Here is a 22,751-nt window from a genome sequence, read left to right on the forward strand (position 1 = left end):
ATTATATTTAGAAAAGCAGCCAATGACTCAAGTGACTAGTTGGAGGTGGGCACATGAGTGAGCAGTACATACTGAATGAGAATTCAGCAGACTAGCATGATGGAGGGAGCTGAATGGATGTCCTTCTCCTCTCCTCCCGTTCCAAACTCCGCGCTGTGCACCCCCATCCCTCCATCTGGCAAGAGAAGGCGCGATTGCGGTCCTCCAGTTTTCAGTCACGGACGATTGTGTGTTGGTTTGTTCCGTGCATTGTTACAATGTTGCTTTTCTTGCTGATTTATTACATTCTCGATTTTTCAAATGTTAATTTTCTCCCTGTGCTTAAAAATCATTAAAAAACCGGCTTGATTATGCGGCGTATGGTACACCGCGGGTTGGCTAGTATTACTTATTTCTGTACAAATGACTAACAAACAGAAATGTTGTATAGAGCTAATAAGCAGCTCTAGGCTAAAGTAAGTCTTCAGCCTTGATTTGAAAGCTGAGACTATATGGGCATAGATATTATTCTTATATATTTTATATTAGCAGGTAGATCATTCTACAGCTTCAAGGTCCTGTAACTAAAACTGTGACCTCTCACAGTTACTTTGCCAATCCTTGAAATCTTAAGTAGTCCAGCATTTTGAGATCTCAATGTGCATTCTGGTTTGTAGGTAATGAAAAGTTCAGATAAGTAAGCAGGGCCTTGGCCATTTAAGGCTTTATAAGTTTAAAAGAGGATTTATAAATCAGCCCTAAGATTAACTGGGAGTCAGTGTAAGGACTTTGGAAGTGGAGTTGTACGTTTGTATACTCTGTTGATTTGTATTTTATAAATTCAGGAAGAACAACATCTCAGGTGCTGTTTGGGAGTGATCCTTGTTAATAATGTGTAATACCTGTAGGTGACGAAGATTATCTGCAGTAAAGCAAAAGCGAAAGTAATTGTTAATGGTTTGAAGAATAACCATGTTTATTAAAGAAGGTGATTGATATGATTTTTTGCCCAATTTCAGAAGTAAGGATAAGATTGCAGAGTTTTTATTATTGTGAAGATGAGACTTTCCTAATGTAGATGAAAAGAAAAGATGCAACAACTATACGTGTTGTGACTGAAATGTTGAAATCAGTTCAGGCATAATTGATTTCAGGATCAAGCATTTTATGTTTAGTGAATAACAAGAATAAAGTTATATCCTTACCCTGAGAAAAAAGCACCAAGAATCTGTGATAAATATATTTTTCCAGTTTACTTTTGTTGTCATATGCATCCTCAGAAACATAGAAGGTACTTTTGTTTAAACCAAAATGTTTGTTCTTTCAAAGTGGACGTATTCAGTCAGTTTTAAGGATTTTTTCACAGTGGAACCCAGGTACCCAACTTCATGCAATGAAATGCAAGAACAGGCTAGATACTGTAGTTATTAAAATGTATAAAATATGCCTTACATTGCAGTGCAATTTTATGTGGCAAATAAATATATATCATGAATGTGAAGAAATAACTTGAAAATTACTGAACTTGGAATTGGTCTCTTCCATTGCGAGGTTTGGACATCTGAGACAGTGCTCTCTTAGCAGCACTGTTATTTAGCTTTTAAAAATCTGTATTTAATTACCCCAAGTGGAATCAATTACAAGTATATTAAAAATAAGAACAGGAAATGGTATTATTTATATAAAGAAGGATATAAAGAAGGACACATAGCAGAATAGTAGTAGTAGTAGTTTATTTATATAGCGCCCTTCACAGACAAGAGGTCACAGAGCGCTGAACATCAAATACAGAATAAATGCAAACAGTTGAAGCAAAAACATAAACAAAACCAATAAAAACAATAAATAAACAAACTGGAACTATTTAGCACTGATTAAAAGCTTGTTTAAAAAGAAATGTTTTTAGTTGTTTTTTAAAAGAATCAACAGACTCGACTCCACGCAGACCACAAGGCAGGCTGTTCCATAGTCTTAGTGCCACAGACTGAAAGGCACGATCCCCACGGGTTTTTAGCCAAGTGCGTGGGACAACTAGAAGGCCCTGTTGCCCAGATCTTAGAGTCCGGCAAGCTGTATGGCGTTGGAGCAGGCTGGTTAGGTACTCAGGGGCCTGTCCATGCAAAGCTCTGAAAGTAAGTACCAAAACTTTAAAATGAATTCTATAAAACACTGGGAGCCAGTGCAGTGTGTACAGAATGGGAGTAATATGATCACTCTGGCTAGCACGAGTTAGGAGCCTGGCAGCTGCATTTTGAACTAACTGAAGGCATTAGAGAGAGGACTTGCTCAAACCTGTAAAGAGAGCATTACAGTAATCAAGCCATGAAGAAATAACAGAATGAACAAGCATCTCCAATTCTGATTTAGAAACAACATTTCTTAGATTTGAAAGATTTCTTAAAAGAAAGAAACACGAGCGGCTGACTGACCTTATATATTCATCAAGTGTCAGGGACTGGTCAAAAATAACCCCAAGGTTTCGTAGACTCGACTTAATAACAGGAGAAACAGAAGATAATTTTAAACTGATCTCAGAATGAAGAACAGGAGGAGCAACAATTAGTACCTCAGTTTTTCCTTATTTCAACTGCAGGTAGTTACTACTGAGCCAGTTGTTAACCTGAGACAGACAATCAACCAAAGTGACCAAAGTATTAATTTGGTTAGGCTTAAATGAAAAATAGAGCTGTATATCATCTGCATATAGATGATACGAGATGTCCTTGAAAGAGTTAAGAATCTTTGATAAGGGAAGAATATATAAAGAGAAAAGTACAGGTCCAAGAACCGATCCCTGTGGCACTCCACATGTCAAAGGAGCAGAGTCAGATGAAAAGCCAGCCACACCGATTGAGAAACTCCTATTTGACAAATAAGAGGAGAACCAGTCCAAAGCAGAGCCACAGACACCTAACAGCTCTAATCTATTAATTAAGATCCGGTGGTCCACCATATCAAAAGCTGCAGTAAGATCTAACAGTATAAGTACAGAGCACCTGCCTGCATCAGCAGCAATTTAAAGAACATTAAAAACTTTTAGAAGAGCTGGTTGTGTAGAATGTTGCCTCCGAAAACCAGATTGAAAAGAATCAAAGAACCCCTGCTTTTCTAAGAAGGCACAAAGTTGCTGTTCAACCACCTTTTCCAAAAAAAGAATTAAAAGAAGCAAGTAAATTCTTTAAGTATGAATGATGAACTTCCAGATTAGTAGACTTCCATAGGCGCTCCGCTTTTCGGCAGGAATGCCTAAGATTACGAATGGAGTCATTCATCCAAGGAACTGAGTGGGTAACAGAATGCTGCCTGATCTTAAGAGGAGCGATCTTATTCAAAATATCAGTACAATGGTCATTAAAACATTGAACTGCTAACTCAACATTATCAATATCACTGCCGGCATCAGATGCCACAAATAAATCAACAAACTGATTGATCACTGACTCATTAATAAAACGAGTACGCCTAGAGTTAAACACAAGGTGACAGATCTAAATTTGAAGACAAGTCAAACAAAACACACTTATGATCACTAAAGGTTACATTACAAATTGTAACATCATTCAAGCCAACTCCATAAGAAAAAAACAAATACAATGTATGTCCCCCACTATGGGTAGGGCCAACAACATGTTGTACAAAATTAAGAGTCGGTGATACACAGAAATTCAGAAGCCACACTACATAAAATATCATCCACATGGATGTTAAAGTCACCAAGCATTACTTTTCTATCCAGTTTAATAATGGTGGAAACAAAATCTTGAAAATCAGTAAGAAAAGGATTAATCGCACCTGGTGGACGATAAATTAAAATACAATACATTGGGGTTATACGCCCAACTTTAACAATCTGAAGTTCAAAAGTCTTATATGAAATGGTAGGAATAGAATGATATACAAATAACTTCTTAAAAACCATGGCGATCCCACCTCCACGGCCGGTGTGCCGCGGTGTGCTAATGAAAGAGCAGTCCTCGGTACACAACTCTATCAGATTAGTAAAATCAGAATCACACTGCCAAGTCTCTGTCAGGAACATGAAATCCAATTTATTACTAGTAAAAAAGTCATTCAAAATAAACGACTTGTTTGCGAAAGAGCGTGCATTAATCAGTACTACCTTAGCTGGCAGAGTCATAGAAACAGCGGCTGTCAAATTAGCATTTTCTGGAATATGAGGGATAACACAGAGAAGTCCGGGATTACTCCCTCGGCGAACTCGGCGTCTCGGACGGGGAGCGGGAAGCAACACGTCAGGTAATCCCGGCAGAACAGGTCTCAAGCACGTCGGCCTTCTCAGATAATCCTTAGATAAAGATGGATGATCCACATCAGAAACACAGCGCCATAGATGCCGAAAACTCGCATGCATACCTGCCCTTTTCCCACGTTTCCTCCAACGGGACTGCAGGTTGACTCGGGTGCCGTTAACCAACAGAGTGGAAAAGCAGCTGAAAAATGTAGCATTCATAAACCACGGAGGAAAAAAGGTATAGTTGTAATGCTTAGAGAAGTTTTCCATTGCTGATCTAATGTTCAATGAAATTCGATCGTACACTAACGTGGCTGGAGAACCGCGTATGACTAGTGTCACAAAATAAACAAAAATATCCTACAACCTCAATGAGCGGGGCAAGACGAACGCAAAGGCATAGCCTAACAGAGGCGCCATTTTTGGAATTAGATAAGCTGAACCAGGATATAAAAGATCATGGAAGTATATTTAAGCAATAACTTTAATGTAAAACTAAATGAAAATGTAGCAAAATTGATGCAAAAATACAGGGAAATATGAGCAAAATTAAGGATAACTTATGAGTACTTTATGCTCACAAGGAAGGAGTTAAACAAACGTTTACGACTCGCACTGAAGAAGAACCTGTCGCTGACAAACATCAACTGCTGTGGAATCTGCTTGCAAAGTGCTTTGTGATAAATTAGCATTCTTTGAAGACAGTTGCAGAAGGGACAACAACAGAATAGAAAGACTTCCTGAAAAAAACTGTGAAATTTGTAACTTAATTAATTTCCAAAATTATTGGAGAATACTCTAAATCAGACACTGGGATATAAACATCTTATTGCATAAGTGAATGGAATGTCTCAAAACCTATAAGTCTGATTGTCAGATTCAAATAAATTACAGGTAAGAGAAAATTAGATTTTGGACATCTTCTAAAAGTGCAATAAAAACTAAAATCTATAATTTGTTAATTCACTTAAACCTTTACTTTAAAGGCAAAAGGACGAATAAAAGATTTTCAGTGTTTTCACCAACAAACTTAATTCTATTTGTTAAACATAAACAAATTTAGAAATCGATGCCTGCAACACACTACAAAAAAGCTGGGACAGAGGCAAGAGCAAATCTTAAAAAACAGCAAAGAAGGAAGAATATCCTTTTCTCTGATATATATGTTTATTCTAAAATTTTATTAATAGATCTTACCATATTTAAAAAAAGTTTTAAATAGATTCTCTATGAGAAAATTTCATTTTTTCTAATTTCTAATAGTATAGAACATCAGTTTACCCACTGACTTACAACAGGTTGGCTGAGATTCTTCCAGTTGAACAAGATAAGTCTACGTGCTAATAGTGTGGTTAAGGCAATTACAATCAATGTGTCCTTCTCCACTTTAAGCCCATCTGGGAGTACGCCAAACACAGCTGTTAATGGTTTAGGAGTGATTGAATAACTGTCACACTTGGTGTTACAAAGAGTTTTGTCCAGAATTATGTCAATTTGGTGAACTCACAAAATATGTGGCCAGTGAGGCTAGAGCTAGATTGCAACACTTGCAAGGTAGATCTTGGCCTGGATATATTTTGAACAGTTTTAAACAAGATAAATATGCTTTATAAAGTATTTAAGTTGAATAATTGGATGCTTTACACATATGGAGCTAGAATGTATTCAATGCATGGCTTCCTTCCACTCCTTTTCAGAGATGTTAAGTGAAATATCCTTTTCCCACCATACTCTGGGATCTTTGAAAGGAAGGGACATTAAAATGTTTTTATATATTATTGAGATGCTGTTTGAGTCAGCAAGACTGATCAATATTTCTTCTGGAAAAGATACAGGTGGGAATTGTGAAAAATTGGGCAGTTTCCTTTTAGCAAAGTTTCTGATTTGAAAGTAGTGGAAAAATTGTGTTGATGGGAAGTTAAATGTGAAGTGTAATTGTTCAGTGTTAGAATAAGTTAATACTTACTGTATGTAGAGGGACAAAAGGTAAAAAGTTCTCTGCCTTAAAGTGCTTCCTGCGTTGGTTCCATATTCTGAGTGATTGATGGAAAATTGAATTAATAGTATACTGATGATGATTTGTATTTACTGGAGCACAAAGTAGGGCGTATAAAGAAGTACTGCAAGATTTTACTTCCATTGCAGACCAGGCTTGTCTGTATTCATCAATTGATGTGTCAATTGCCTGGGGTTTAATGTATAAACGGTGCATACACATGTAAAGCCATGCACATTTTCACGCTAGCTCAATCCTTGGTGTACGCAATTTCTCTACTCAGCTTTGCAAACTGGCGGCACCCAGCATCAAAGCAGTGCTTTTTTTCCTGTGTGGTTTCCCTTTATTTTTTAGATCCACATCCCTGAGGCAAGCTTTGTCATATACATTGAAATTAACAGCATATTGTTTATTAGTTTAAGGCATCTGATTGTAATTAACCTGTAACAATATAATGGTCCACGGAATGGCCAATCTAATCCAAATACCATAGCTGCTTTAGCATTGTTACTCTTGCTGTACCTTCTTCTTTTTCTTCTTTCAGCTGCTCCCGTTGGGGGTTGCCACAACAGATCATCTTTTCCCATATTACTCTCACTGCACCACTCAGAGTATTTATATCACCGTATCTAAGTGTGGAATCACAGCTTTACAGCAGCTGATTAGAAAGAGGATTATCAGTATACAGCATCAAGCACATGCTGCCTCAGCCATGCGCACAATCTACTGAAATGTTCTCATACTACAGTTGTGCTTGAAAGTTTGTGAACCCTTTAGAATTTTCTATATTTCTGCATAAATACGACCTAAAACATCATCAGACTTTCTCTCAGTCCTAAAAGTAGATAAAGAGAAACCAGTTAAACAAATGAGACAAAAATATCATACTTGGTCATTTATTTATTAAGGAAAATGATCGAATATTACATATTTGTGAGTGACAAAAGTATGTGAACCATTGCTTTCAGTATCTGGTGTGACCCTCCTTTGCAGCAATAACTGCAACTAAACGTTTCCGGTAGCTTTTGCTCATTCCTGCATACCGGCTTGGAGGAATTTTAGCCCATTCCTCCGTACAGAACAGCTTCAACTCTGGGATGTTGGTGGGTTTCCTCACATTAACTTGCTTCAGGTCCTTACACAACATTTCGATTGGATTAAGGTCAGGACTTTGACTTGGCCATTCCAAAACATTAACTTTATTCTTTTTTAACCATTCTTTGATAGAACGATTTGTGTGCTTAGGTTCGTCATCTTGCTGCATGATCTTGCTTCCACCTTCTTTTGAGATTCAGTTCATGGACAGATGTCTTGACATTTTCCTTTAGAAATCTCTAATATAATTCAGAATTCATTGTTCCATCAATGAAGGCAAGCCGTCCTGGCCCAGATGCAGCAAAACAGGCCCAAACCATGATACTACCTCCACCATGTTTCACAGATGGGATAAGGTTCTTATGCTGGAATGCAGTGTTTTCCTTTATCCAAACATAACAGTTTTCATTTAAACTAAAAAGTTCTATTTTGGTCTCGTCTGTCCACAAAACATTCTTCCAATAGCCTTCTGGTTTGTCCACATGATCTTTAACAAAATGCAGACGAGCAGCAATGTTTTTTTTTGGAGAGCAGTGACTTTGTCCTTGCAACCCTGCCATGCACACCATTGCTGTTTAGTGTTCTCCTGATGGTGGACTCATGAACATGAACATTAATCAATGTGAGAGAGGCCTTCAGTTGCTTAGAAGTTAGAGTCCATTGTGACCTCACCGACTATTACACGACTTGCTCTTGGAGTGATCTTTGTTGGTCCACCACTCCTGGGGATGGTAACAATGGTCCTGAATTTCTTCCATTTGTACACAATCTGTCTGACTGTGGATTGGTGGAGTCCAAACTCTTTAGAGATGGTTTTGTAACCTTTTCCAGCCTGATGAGCATCAACAACTCTTTTTCTGAGGTCCTCAGAAATCCCCTTTTTTTGTGCCATGATACACTTCCACAAACATGTGTTGTGAAGAGCAGACTTTGATAGATCCCTGTTCTTTAAATAACATGGGGTGCCCACTCTCACCTGATTGTCATCCCATTGATTGAAAACACCTGACTCTAATTTCACCTTCACACTAACTGCTGTCAGGGATGCCAGGGGTGACAACCTGGCCGGGACGCCTTGAAGGACCGGAAGAGGGTCTACGCCCGCCCTAGATCACGTGGGGGCCGCCACTCTGGTTGCTTTGGGGGCCACGGGTAGAGGGCTTGGAAGCCCAACCCTGTAGGGGCCTGTGGTCACTGCCAGGAGGCGCCCCAATGCCTTGCAAATCCTGGACCTCAGCACTTCCGCCACCAGGAAGTGCTGGGGGGAAGAGAAGCAGGGACACCCAGAGAGCTTCCGGGAGAACAGCCGGCACTTCCGCCACACTGGGGCATGTCAGCGGGAGATTGCCGGGGAGCACCTGGAGCACATCCGGGTGCGGATAAAAGGGGCCGCCTCCCTTCATTCAGGGCTGGAGACGGGTGGAGGCAGGACAAGGCAGGAGAAGAGAGAGTAGAGGAGGCCCGAAGAAAGGCATTGTGTGTTGGCCAGGACTTTGGGGACTTGGGGTTTGTGTGCACTTTTGAACATTGTAAATATTGTAAATAAACGTGTGGTGGTGACTTTACAACATGTCCGCCTGTCTGTGTCTGGGCCATTTCCACATCAATAATCCTAGAGGTTCACATACTTTTGCCACTCACAAATATGTAATATTCGATCATTTCCCTCAATAAATAAATGACCAACTATAATATTTTTGTCTCATTTGTTTAACTGGTTTCTCTTTATTTACTTTTAGGACTTGAGTGAAAATCTGATGATGTTTTAGGTCATATTTATGCAGAGATATAGAAAATTCTAAAGGGTTGACAAACTTTCAAGCACAACTGTACAAATGCTTCAGAGCATTTCCAGTACGGACCTCGCGGTTCAGAAACAGTTTCATCCCAAAAACTATTAACGCAATCAATCAGTCCATCAAGTTCTACTTGTAGAACTGTTTGTACTTATAAGTACAATTACCTCACTGTAAACTTGTGATACAGGTATAATATTGCACAACCTGAGCCACTTTACCGCGTATTTACATATGATGATGATATCATTTTAAGATGAAATGCAGCAAAATACGTTTATTACATTATACAGATAAAATGTTTACATCATTTAAATAATCTGTATTGTTAAATAATTAAACATTTGAGGACACAGTATCGCAGTGCTAGCAAGGAGCTGGTGCCCCTTTCAGGGAATATTCTTGCCTCGTGCTGTATTCTTGCTGGGGCTGGCATGACACTAGATGGATAGAATAATTAAATATGTACTATGAAGATATTTCAATGTTCCTTAAAAGTTTTGAAGAATCTGCGTTATAAGCTTACAGATGGCTTAACATCACTGTATTACAGGGCTGATTGTGTGGCGATTGAGTACTTGGAGAAAGGAAGGACAGGAATTGGGGGTTAGTACATTTGAAAGAGACAGTACTGCTGCAATAAATTATTTCATCGAAAGTTGCACACGGCACAGCAAGCATCTTGCGGAAGGCAGGAACAATCTCAACAAGCTAGTCACTATCACTGCGCCACCTTGTTCCCATGTTCAATACATACTTTAATTCCTATCATCATGAAAATGATATCAAGTATACACCTCAGTATTTAAATTATTCAGACAGCTGTAATATCATTAATGTAATGAATTCTGTGTTCTGTTGGAGGAAGAGAAAGCTTCTGTAAGAAGCACGTAGTGATTCACACACATCAAGCACATAGAAGAACATATACAAAACAAAGAATTTAACGTGCTAACTTAGTTACGATGGTATTTGAGAAACTAGTAAATGAAATGATTTTAATATGAAGTCGATGATGTTCTACTTTAATGACAAAATAAACTACATGATTAAAGTGAAAATTTTGAGATTAATAGCTGACATTTCGAGCTATCTTCCTACTGTGTCCCTATATTTTTTCTTTTATTTGTACACTAATAAGCTTTCATATGACACTCACACGGTGGGCTATGACTCGCCTTTTCACGGCGACTTTGATATCTGACAACATTTTTGTTTCAGGCACTGTGCGACTTTGTGAACTTGAGCTTTCAAGTTTCTCCGACACTCTATGTCACTTGATCAAGTTCCTTTTGTTGTTTATACCTCTGTTTAAACAGTGGCAAAGGCTCTGAAGCGTTTGTCATATGAGAGCAGTTCAAATAGCGCAGCATGGTTGAGGCAGTGTGTGGCTGATGCTGTATACCGATAATTCTCTTTCTGATCAGCTGCTGTAGAGCTGATAAAGATACAGTGGGATAAATACTTGAGAGTAACAAGAAGAAGAAGAAGAAGGTGCAGTGAGAGTAACAAGGCTAAAACTGCTATGGTATTTGGAATAGTTTGGCCATTCCGTGGACCATTATATTGTTACAGGTTAATTACAATCAGATGCCTTAAACTAATAAAAAATATGCAGTTAATTTCAGTGTATTTGATAAAGCTATGTCAGGGATGTGGATCTAACAAAGAAACGGAAACCACACTGGAACATCAGCACTGCATTGACGCTGGGTGCCGCTGGTTTGCAAAACCGAGCGGAGAACTTGCGTATGCAAAGCATTTAGCTGGCGTGAAAATGTGTGTGGCTTTACGCCCAGTTTAGGCTTTTGTACATCGCGGTGTGAGTGTGGAAATGGGCTAACGCAGTGCTTCTCAATTATTTTCTGTCATGCCTCCCCATAGGAAGAAGAAAACTTCTCCCCCGCGCGACTATAAATAGTATCATTTGTCTATAAAATTGTTATAAGTACACCTCTGCATAACACTGTATCCTTATTAACGTATAAGAGAATAAAAAAAGAAAGAAATATGGACCAATTTACAACAAAGATTAGCTTTATTAAATGTAACAGAAAAGATTTAAAGTGCATTCTAAATTCAAAAAAAATTTAAAAGAAAAATAAAAAAGCATGTTCCCCGAGGTCAAACGCGCCCCCCCTTGACGGAGCCACTATTTGAGAAACACTGGGCTAACGCAACATTTTTGTTTGTACGAACCATTTATATATGAGGCCCCTGATCTCTTACTAGCAGTGAAGAGAACAAAATCTGCTACAAATCACATCCCCTCTTTATAGTCTTGGTAAGGGGCCAGAAACAATTAAATTCTGACATTTTCTTTCTGCTTTGGTTCATAGGGAGATAAAGTTTCCCTTCAATACTTCAGATTGCTGTGAATAAATTTCGTTAGTGCTTGCATGCAGCAATAGTATACATATTTCATTGTCATCCAGAAGGCCCAGTTTAGCTTCTATGTCAGTTACCATCACCCTGGCATATAACATTAACTGCTGGATTAACATTTTTTGGAATTCTAATCCTATGGAGTCGCCAATTATGAGCACTTATTGATTTCAGGCTTCAAAAGCGTGCTGTAGAGAGATGAGAATTTGCTCTCAGTCAGAGTTGGTGAGCTTGGTGACAAGGCACTATATTTGGACTTCTTAGACCCCTGTCACATTGTTTCCCAGTCGCCCTGCAGTTGAATTGGTGTTGCCAATTTTGACCATGCACTGACTACAATGGGACCAGTAGAGACTGAAGCTGAATCAGAAGTGGCCAAATTGTTTAAACAAACTGAGTCAATCAAACTTTCGGTTTGTTTAATCATTATCCAGATCCTAACACTGTCCTTTAAAGTGCATGTTTTGTGTATTTAGAGCAATTATAAATTATTTAGCAAAGCTGTCTGTATTGTCTGGAAGAAAACCTGGGCCCCATGTATAAATGGTCCATAGACACAAAAATGTTGTGTACGCCTGCTCACATGTTCACATTGCGATGTATAAAAACTAAATTTGGCGTAAAGCCACGCACATTCTCATGCCAGCTCAAATCATATCGTACGCAAATTTTCAGCTTGACCGGGAGCGGAGGTTATTTTAACTGCGACCGTCAGTTTTTTAACAGTCCCCACATAGCTGATAAAGCAGGATGTGGACTTATACTGACATACGCCCCCATGCACACAAGTTAGACTGGTCTTGACTTTAAGCCATTGTCACGGCAATACCAAGTGTGAGCAAAAAGGAAATGTTACTGCCCAAATCAAATAAGGCTACTACCTTGAATCCATTTAGTATCACCTTTCCTATGTGTGGACAGGCCAGAGGATTAGCTAGAGCGCAGTAGCCCTGCCCAATGTCTCCCCACAAACCCTTTCGTCACCGCAAGGAGACCGACGCTGCATATCAGTAGCCCCTGTGGTTTGCTCTCAAGTGTGGTGACAGGGGTCAGATATAAAAAAGCAAGTACTTTGAGGTTTACACAAGTTTCTTTCTGGTTCTCCTGAGTAGATTTCTGCTCTTAAACCCTCTATTATCTCTATTAAAGATAACATATTTTTAATTGGCTATCAGCAGGCCGGCTGGGTGAGATCATCGGAAACTGCTCTGAGAAGCATTATTCAATTCTGGCTGTAGCCAGCACCCAACTTTGGCCCATTAGTGGAGCAAATGGGGAGCAGCCAGTAGGTTATTATTAAACTCCTAACTGAGTATTCTCCTCGCCTGCTGACCAAGGGCACACACACCTTTAACAAAGGTTGTTTCCTTTATGGGTTACAGCGGAGTGGTCCCTTCAGAACCTTGCCCTTGTCCGTAAATTCTTCAGCCTCTCACCCAGATGTCTAAACTAGATTTCTGGGTCGGAGCTTGCCCCAGCTTTACCTTACCCACAGCGACTGCCTCCCCCCTGGCAGCTCTGGAACGGTACTCTTCCACCTTGTCCCTTACGGGTTTAAAGTCTTGATGATGTGTCAAGGCTTCTTTTTGGTTCAGCTTCTTGTGCCATATGAAGTCCTCATCCTGCCAACTACACCAATGTGAAATGAATAGCAGTGACACTCAAAAAAATTTTTTGGGCAGCCACCTGTATCCTGGCTGCAAAAAGGCAAATCTATGGCACAGTTGTGTACAGATTTGATTCCAAAACAGAACTGAATACATACAGGGGTTGTCGGGGGCCTAAACAGGAAGCGACGTGCTTAGAGCCGGAACTGGAAGTGACATCACTGGGGCAGAATGGGAAGTTTGTTTTCATTTTGTGCATTTTTTTTCAATCCATCCTGTCAACCAAGTTGACTGTTTTCAAAGTCTCTGAACTGTTGCTGATAGATCACTGTACAATGTCGACTACTTTCAGTGATGTTTGTACGTATTACATGTTACTGCTGACTATACCAGTGACTGATGCTGTGTGTGAACGATTGTTTTCCAAGTTAAAACTAATCCAAAATCACCTCAGAAGCACTATGTCGCAAGGCATACTCTCAATCAAAAACGAGTGTGCCAGACAACTTGACGTGTCAAACATTGTTGAGACTTTTGCGTAACAGAAGTCATGTAAGCGAGTATTTTAAGTACTAGTGATATTATAAGTACTATGATTTGTGACTTGTCAGTCAGTTCAATTTTTGTAAGCTTTAACAGTTTTACATATCTGTAATCTGTTTTATTGTATACCTTAGTATGTCATATTGTACATTTGTGAGCGTGACCACTTTATGATGTCTGTTTTCTCAGAACTTGTATAAAACAGGTCGATTGTGTAGCAGTGCCCTGTCAGCCAGTGTTGTCCTTTTAATTTGCTAAAAATTGAAATGGCTTCATTTTAGAGCACAGAACAGTTTCTACTTTCTAGCGAATGTTACATTTTAATCATCTTCCTTCATAAAGTTGACTTGAAAAAGTAAGAGGTTCCACATCTTGCATATATTTATGTACTAGTACTGCTACCCACACCTCCCATATTCCATCCCACATTCCATTCTCACAATTGATTCTATTTTTGGTAACTTACAGCAACTTTAATAAAGCGATTAAAAAGTTATTACAGATTCCATTTAGAGAGCTGGTTTGTTTGCCATCAGCATGTGATCTGATATTGATGTGGTCGTGAATGCCTCTGCACAGCTGGCCCCTAGGATCTAGTTTTGAATAAATTACTAATATTTATGCTAGACAGGAGGGGCCCACCTCAGGGCGCTGCACATGGGTCTTCAGCAAGCTAACTACATCACTCACTGGATTATTTGCCTTGTACGCCTTATACAGCTGATTTTTTTCCTTTGCCTTTAGTTTTGAGCTCCTTATTTATCCACTGTAGCAATCTGTTTTAATTCTTACTGCTTCTAAATTTTGGGGTGAACTCCTCTATATTGTATATAAAACGCTTTTGAACCCACCAAACTTTTATCTCCTCCATTATTTCCACAGTTGAAAGTTTTCCCCAGTTAAGCTTGACGGTTTTAGATTTTGAAATGTATTATGTTCACCAAATCCTAATGGTTCAGTCACATCTAGGCCCGATTCTATCCTGAGTATTACAAAATACTAAATCTAGGCAGGCATCCTCTCATTTTTGCTTTAACATACCATGCTTAAAACATAATTGCTGATAATGTCTGAAAATTACAGTTTTTGTGCTCCACTATTTGTAAGATTATTCGTCTTAACATTAGAATGATTAAGTTTCCCTCACATCCCCAATCATGACTATAATATCTTCTCTCTCAATTTGTCTAATATTATTACAAAGATACATACTAAAACCATATTCTAAATTGGGCAGATTATACCACACTCCTTGTATCAGTCCTCTGTTCTTAATGTTTTGCAGCTAAATCCAACCACACTCAAGATGTAGTCATGTTACTGTTATTGCTATATTATGGTAATTATGTGCAACATCATGTAACTGTAACTCGTTTTATTCTTGACACTTCTTGCATGAAAGCAAGCAGTTTTTATTGTGTTGCTGATCTTGTTTTTTTCTTTTTAAATGTGGGATGACAATTTAAAAGATGCCTTGTATATATTTTTATGCTACTGTCCATCCCTTTATTTGAAATTATTAACTTGCCCTAACTAACTTACTCATATGCCTCCTTGACACATTTTTGCATTTCCATTTCAAATTTAATCCATTCAGAAGTAGCCCCAAAGTCCCATAAACCTATGCCCCTCTGCCATATGACAAGATTTGAGCCACATCTTAAACCTTCTGATCTCCTCAGTAATACCTGAAATGGCTTGTGGCACAGGCAAACTCCAAAGAAGACCACTTTATCAGTTCTACTCCTCACCTTCTTATGTAGCAGCTTAAATTTATATTGCAGCTATAGAGGTTTTTAAAATGATTAACTATAAGAAAAATAGAACATTTTAAGCATTGATTAGTCCAAAGTAATGGTTTATTGGTAGACACACAAATGCTATGCTGGAGCATCTGCAGTGTATATGCTTGGTGCATTAAGATGAGCCAGCTGAAGAGCTTTGAGTGTATAGCTAGGATGCCCCTGGGTGTCTCCCACAAGAGTGTATCAGGACACATATGGGAAATCTGCAGATTAAAATTGAACATAACGCAATGTTTTTTTTTTATATAATATTCAACAATGTATATGTAAATGTTATTTTAACTGCTTGTCTACATGCCAGTTTTTCCTTAAGTTTCTAGCTATTAAAGTACTGCTTGAAAGTAATTAACATTTTTCCTGTGCTTCTCAGACAGAGGCTGCACTGATGTATGATGCTGTTTACATGGTAGCCGTGGCTTCTCAACGAACCTCTCAGATGACAGTAAGCTCTTTGCAATGTCATAGACACAAACCTTGGCGTTTTGGACCGAGATTTATGAATCTTTTTAAAGAGGTAAGAAAAAGTAGAACTGTTAAATTAGATTTTGTTAAAAAAACAATATATCTTGAGGTAAACAGACAATGTTACATCTACAATATAGGCATTTTGGTCGACTGGCTATGGCATTGGACTATAAAACAGAGGAGTGAAGATTTAAATCAAGGAGTGTATTTACATGCAATTTAATAGCCTAACTATTCACAAAAATTTTTTTTAAAATGCTATGTACTGTATAAGCTTTTCTTTTTGAAAAATTGTTGACTGTAGTTACAATATGAACAGCCTAATTAACAGCTCTAGTTAGGACATGCAATACTACTAAAGATTTGCATCTTGAGGCTTGATTTAAATGATGTGATCAATTGTGCATTCCTTGTACAAACAGGTAGAACATTCCACAGCTTTGGGGCACTATAGCTAAAGTTTAATTTTCCACAGTACTTTTTTATTTATTTTTGAAATCTTCTGAAACAACTATCTCCAATACATATTCATCATTCCGAAGTCCGAAAATACCATGTATAGAGAAAGTATAGGATTTAAAAAAAATTCAACCTCATGATTCTGATGAATCTTGATGAAGTTTTAGATATTCCTGAGTTTGAAAATAATATTTTTGAAGTGATGTCTGTTGGTGAGTCTGAGTGTCTGTGTGTAAACACGATAACTCAGAAACGCTTTGATCTAGGTCAATGAGATTTTGTACACCTGCTTTTTATCAAAAATAAGTAATCCTAGCAACTTTTAGGCCACTTCTGGCAACCTAAGTGGTACTATAACTGAATACTTTTGCGGATTTTCAAGTAAACTATGGTTATAATTAGATGATTCAGATTTTGTATTGATATTTCTAATTATAAAAAGCATACAAATATGAAATTTGAGAAAAATTACTCAACATCCAAATTTTTTGTATCATAGAAATATAAAGGTGTACATGATATTAAAAACTGTATTCATTATAACACATATTCTCTCAATAACCATCATTAATTTTATTTTAATTTATGCATCATCAGTTTAACAATAATGTGTAAACATTGAACATGCCATGTAAATATAAAGTTGTAATGGGAACAATAAGCTGCTACATCTCCGTTGTGTTCCTGGTAATACATTTAATTTTATGATATTTTATATTTCCACAATCATCATAATTAAACATAGGTAAATGCAGTTTTACCTATATAAGATATATATCAATATATAATATAAGAGCAGGAGTTTTGTGATTGAACATTTTAGGACAGGTTATATACTACATGTAGCATTAAATAACAACTTATAATATTTGATTTAAACACCATGTGAAAAAAAAACACTGGAGTAGTCAATTAATCTTGGAAAAAGCATGAATTAACTTTACTGTATCCTACACACAAAGAAAACTCATTTGTTTTACTTATTTGTTTCTGGAAAAAATAGCATTTTGACAGTGCAGTAAAATGCAGTAAAGATAATGTGTAGACTGTATGCTGATTAAGCAAAACTAAAGCTCAGGTTACGTGCATGTGACTCTGTTTTAATTTAAAAGTAGAATTTTGAAATTAAAATGATCTCCATATATACTAGTATGATCACATTTTTTACAGAAATCTGTCCATACATACTAAAAATGACCGAAAATGAATATGACATAGATGTTCACCTACAATCAGCATGCATGCATTTCAAGAAAATTCCTTGAAGTGACAGTAACACATCCAATCACATGATTTATTTCAAAGCTATAACAAAAGAAAAATTATTTCCTTTTTGTGCAATATACAGCATTAAAAAATGTATAAAACATATTTTAGATACATACAGGTAAGCATAAGGATAATAAATCAGAGAATGAGCAGCTTTGCTACTTTTATTTGATTTTCTGTTTTTCCTAAGTTTAAATGCAGGTAGTGTTCAATTATACAATGCTTTAATACATTGAAACGATTAAATAAAGACACAATAGGTGATCTCTCGTCTGGCATAGAACCAAATTTGTAGGGCTCCAACCTTGAAAACTAAAAATATTTACAGTATATCCCACAATTAACATTCACATATTTAGTGTTTTCCCACATATCACATTATTTTGAATATTGTTGCTAAAATAAAAAGCTCTTATTAAACAAATGAAAGTCTTTTAAGACTTTCTGTTCATGCTGTAGTTAAAAGTGACTCTCCTGATTTTTGCCTGTATTTTTTTCGTGCCCGCTAAAATTAATATTAATATTAGGCAGTTGATAGATTAAAATCTGATATGTGTATTGAAAAATTACTATCCTGAATGTGACAAGCCTGTGCAAAAACAATAAAACAATTTTGTCAGACAGAAGCAAACTAATAGGCAAATGGTAGTAGAAAATCCCAATTGCCATCTCAGAGTTGTAGTCCATGTAAAGGATGACACTACCCAAATTAAATGATCACAGTTTCCTTAGAAAAAGGTCTGGATTCCACTTTCTTATATAGTTCCTCTGCATTACGAGACCAGTCCAGTCTGTCATTGCTGTGGACTATTTTTGAGCCTCCCCATCTGTGGTCTACCAAACAAATAGTCCATACTCCAGGACACCATATGCACATCTACCTTCATTTCCCTGAGTTTACCTCTTAACAAGTAATAACTGGATGGTATTGACAGTGCTGAAGAAATCAGAAAATATAAACATAAAAAATAGCATAAACATAATCCTCAATTATGATGTAGGCTGTGTAAACTGACCAGTAAATTTGTTTGCTTTGCTTGAGACTCAGCTACTGCTTCACCACCGTTAACAGGAAAGTCATCTGTAAAACTAGTGCTGTACCAATTTGTTGATCAATCTTATGATCACCTCTTCCATAACTCATGATCAAGGCCCTCAGATATTTGAGGTCTTCCACTGAGGACTATTGATTTAATGCCTGAAGAGAAATATCTAATTCTTTCCATTATCTCCTAAAAGAATGTGGTGATTCTCATCCTAAACATATCACACTGGTATTTGATACATTAAGAGTATGTGATCCACTCTAGCAGCCAGGTACAGACTTAGTGTTTGTTGCCTAGTGTCTGATTGCCAGATGATATCAGTCAGACTAAGTCTAAACTGCATTTGGTGCTTTTATGTAGGCTCACAACACACAAACTGAAGGATAAGGCTTGAGTGCAATGCAAACCAATCAAAACAAAAGAGTGGGATTTAGATCACTAGGTAGTTTTGTTTTAAATATAGTGTAGCATGGTTCATTTATTTACCTTTTTTCTTTTATTTTGGCATCACCATCACTATCCTTATATTTTGTTTACGTTTTGAATGCCTACATTCATCATTGCACACTAGTCTGAACACAACAGTCAACTGGTGTCAAGATGACATTTAACAGTCTTGTTAGCTTAACAGCAAAATGTCTTTTACTTATAAACCTGTTAAGCATTTAGTCTTGTATCTTCTTGATAAACAGCTTAAGAATATTTGATACATTTGCAGCTATTTAAAAGATTAGTACTGTGTTTATTATTTTTTGCTTTGTGTCATACAGTATAAGATTTTGTAAGAAACAAAACTGCATTATAAAAATGATACTCAATATTTATAATTACACCTCAAGAATTCTGAATGTCCAGCTCATATACTAAAGAAAAAAACACCCCTGTATAAATATAGTAAATATAGTGTAGGTTTTTCAAACAAAACACTTCAAAAAAAGTTATCATTCAAGACTGAATCCTAACAGACACTGCTAACAAAGAGGAATGCTCGGGTTTTATAGTCAGAAGGGAATAAGAGGTGGGTTTTCAGGCGGAAGTTAAGTCAGTAGGGGTGTGAAATCCTGCCGGAAGTGGGAGGAGTTTTAGGTGGACTTTCCTTCTGGAAGTCTGTGGAAGAGGGAGAAAAAAACGTTGCAATGAATTATCCACAGACTCTGCGTTTTATTCTCACTTACGTTCTAAGACTGCTTCCCATGTGCATGTGTGTGACAATATACACACACAATAGGGAGCTCTGTCCCCTCCATTACAGAAAGCAATTGTATTTAAAGAGTTGGTATATAGCATGTGGGGTGCGGGAGAAAGACCCCTAGTTATAACAGATAAAAAAATCAGTTACTTCAGTATTTCGCTACATCTGTCTATTTTAAATACCAATGAATAATAAAACATATTAAAAAGTAAAATGTAAAAGAAAGTAAATATAAAAATAAATTAAATAACGCCTTGTCTAAAACAATATTATGAATGACTTTATCCTCTAACTTACATTCTATAAACGTTGCTTTTTTGCATTTCTGTTTGAATATTGTTTGGAATATTTTTCTCTTTCTCATTTATTGGACGGTTCTCTTTGGGTGTGATGAGAGTGCAGCAATCAAGGGCTCAGCAGCAGCTGCAGCACCTCCTGGCAGGTACCCAATAGGGCTGCACCAAACACCAACTTCTGTGTAGACCTGTGTCTGAGGCATTGCTGCCATGTAGTGTCTGGATACGCTCTGGATATTTGGTTATAAAGGAGCTTATTGCAAAAAAGTTTTTTAAATGGATAAAGGGAAAGACAATCAGAATCGGTCAATCAAATAACATGAAATCAGTAATTGGTATCTGCCTTCAAAAGCCTGTTCGGAGCATCCCTATTGCACAGACAGTACTGGTTACTGTACCTTATGCTCTTGAGACTATGCACTGTATGCATATTTTATTATGTATATATTCTATTGTATTTTTTTATTTTGGTATTTATATTCTTCATCCCTGTTTCTTTAAATTGGTATCACGATAAGCCACAACATTAGAATTCCATTGTACGGTATAACAATGTAAGTGTCATCTGTGACAATAAGGGATTTGACTTGATCTTTACAGCATTTTTTGTCCTTTAACATGTATTTTGAGGCTTTACAGTGATCCCTCGCTATATCGACTTTCGCGACTTCACTCCATCACGGATTTTAAATGTAACCATGGTTCGTGGATTTCTGCGGACAATGGGTCTTTTAATTTATGGTATATGCTTCCTCAGTTGGTTTGCCCAGTTGATTTCATACAAGGGATGCTTTTGGTGGATGGTTGAGAAGCTACCCAATCAGAGAACGTATTACGTATTAAATAAAACTCCTCAATTATATATGATATGCTTCCCGTGCGGTGCTTCGCATACTTGAAAGCCCGAACAGCACATATTGATTTTTGATTGTTTGCTTTTCTCTGTCTCTCTCACTCTCTCTGACATTCTCTGCTCTTGATGGAGGGGGTGTGAGCAGAGGGGCTGTTCGGACACTGGCCTAGAGGATATGGACGCTCCTCTAAAAAATGCTGAAAGACTTCCTTCACATTACTCCATTCCTTGCAGCTGCTTTTTCCGTTGGTGCTTCGCATACTTAAAAGCCCGAACAGCCCTATTGATTTTTGATTGTTTGCTTTTCTCTCTCTCTGTCTCTCTCTGACATTCTCTGCTCCTGATGCACACTCATTTGAAGAGGAAGATATGTTTGCATTCTTTTAATTGTGAGATGGAACTGTCATCTCTGTCTTGTCATGGAGCACAGTTTAAACTTTTGATTAAAGGGTGTTATTTCATGTCTACAGGGCTTTAATGTTAAAAAACGTATTAGAAGGTTGTAAACAGGTTTTCTATGCTCTAACTGTGAAAATATTCAATTTACAAATAAAGAATCCTACTACGCGGAAATGCATTTATCGCGGTAGAGTCTGGAATGGATTAACCGTGATAAACAAAGGTTTACTGTATTTGTACTCTTACCATATACATCCAAGCCTGTAGAAGTCAGTAAAAGATATGATTATGACCATGCACCCAGTACCATGTTGTTAAACATGCTTCAGGCAGATGGGTTTGAGTGGCTAATGTTTCTCTATTTGTTTTGTTGTGTTATATTCTGTTTGCAACCCCAGCATTAAGTTCATTTAAACTGGGAATGAAATTTCACAAAAAGTGTGTATTTTCACCAAAAGTATATTTTCTTCTAATCTGTTCATGATTTCCATGGAGAGAATATTAAGTGCCAACAGAGGCTTGATGATCATCCATTGTGGATATGGAGGAATATTTCGGACAAAATGAAATAAATAAATAAATGCGTAAATAAATAAAAGTACTGTGAAATGTGAGCATAAATAAATAAATGTGTCATGAAATGAGTGCCTTAATAAATAAATATGTCATGAAATGAGAGCATAAATAAATAAATGTGTCACGAAATATGTTTTTCGTTGCTTATTTATTTATTTCATTTTGTCCGTAACATTCCTGCAAACCATCATGAAATACGGTTTGAAATAAAACTGTCACTTTCACTCGTCAAAGTTGAGAGGGTGGGCTCTAACACGCCCTCTAGTTACTGATTGGTGAATCGATAGCACAAGAATTAATTAGAAAAATGCTTACTACTGCCGATGAAATGGATTCTACCGAAGATATTACGTATTTCAGAGAGAGAATTGAAGATTTATCGGAAGAAATTACAATGTTGGCGGCCCTTTTAGACTCCGATATAGATGAAACTGTTTTTGAAATTATCGAAGAACAGGTGGAACGGACTCCACTCCAGTTCAGGTGACACAGTTCCCTGCTCTGGACGTCCATCCTTTGACATTCGGGCTAAGTCAATAGAACACCTTCTGTTATGCGGTTTAAAAGTACGACAGATCTCAGATCTATATGGTGTATCGGAGAAGACGATCACAAGGCGAATGAGCCAGTTTGATATACGGTAAGCTGCAACGGCTGTATTAGTTTAGGTACTTTGAAATGGAATGCCCAAAGCAGCTCCAACTAATATTTTGAACTGAACAACTTTACCACTGATCA

The 22,751-nt window shown here is 37.3% G+C and overlaps 1 protein-coding gene across 1 annotated transcript in view; it reads left to right on the plus strand.

Moving 5' to 3' along the window:
* Positions 1 to 22,751, plus strand: part of LOC120524431 (glutamate receptor ionotropic, kainate 1-like) — a 491,483-nt gene that overhangs the window by 254,591 nt on the left and 214,141 nt on the right. The window contains 1 exon segment of the mRNA XM_039746284.1: positions 15,829 to 15,972. Coding sequence (XP_039602218.1) covers positions 15,829 to 15,972 — 144 coding nt within the window.

This window comes from Polypterus senegalus, chromosome 2, assembly GCF_016835505.1.
Source record: "Polypterus senegalus isolate Bchr_013 chromosome 2, ASM1683550v1, whole genome shotgun sequence".
NCBI lineage: Eukaryota > Metazoa > Chordata > Cladistia > Polypteriformes > Polypteridae > Polypterus > Polypterus senegalus.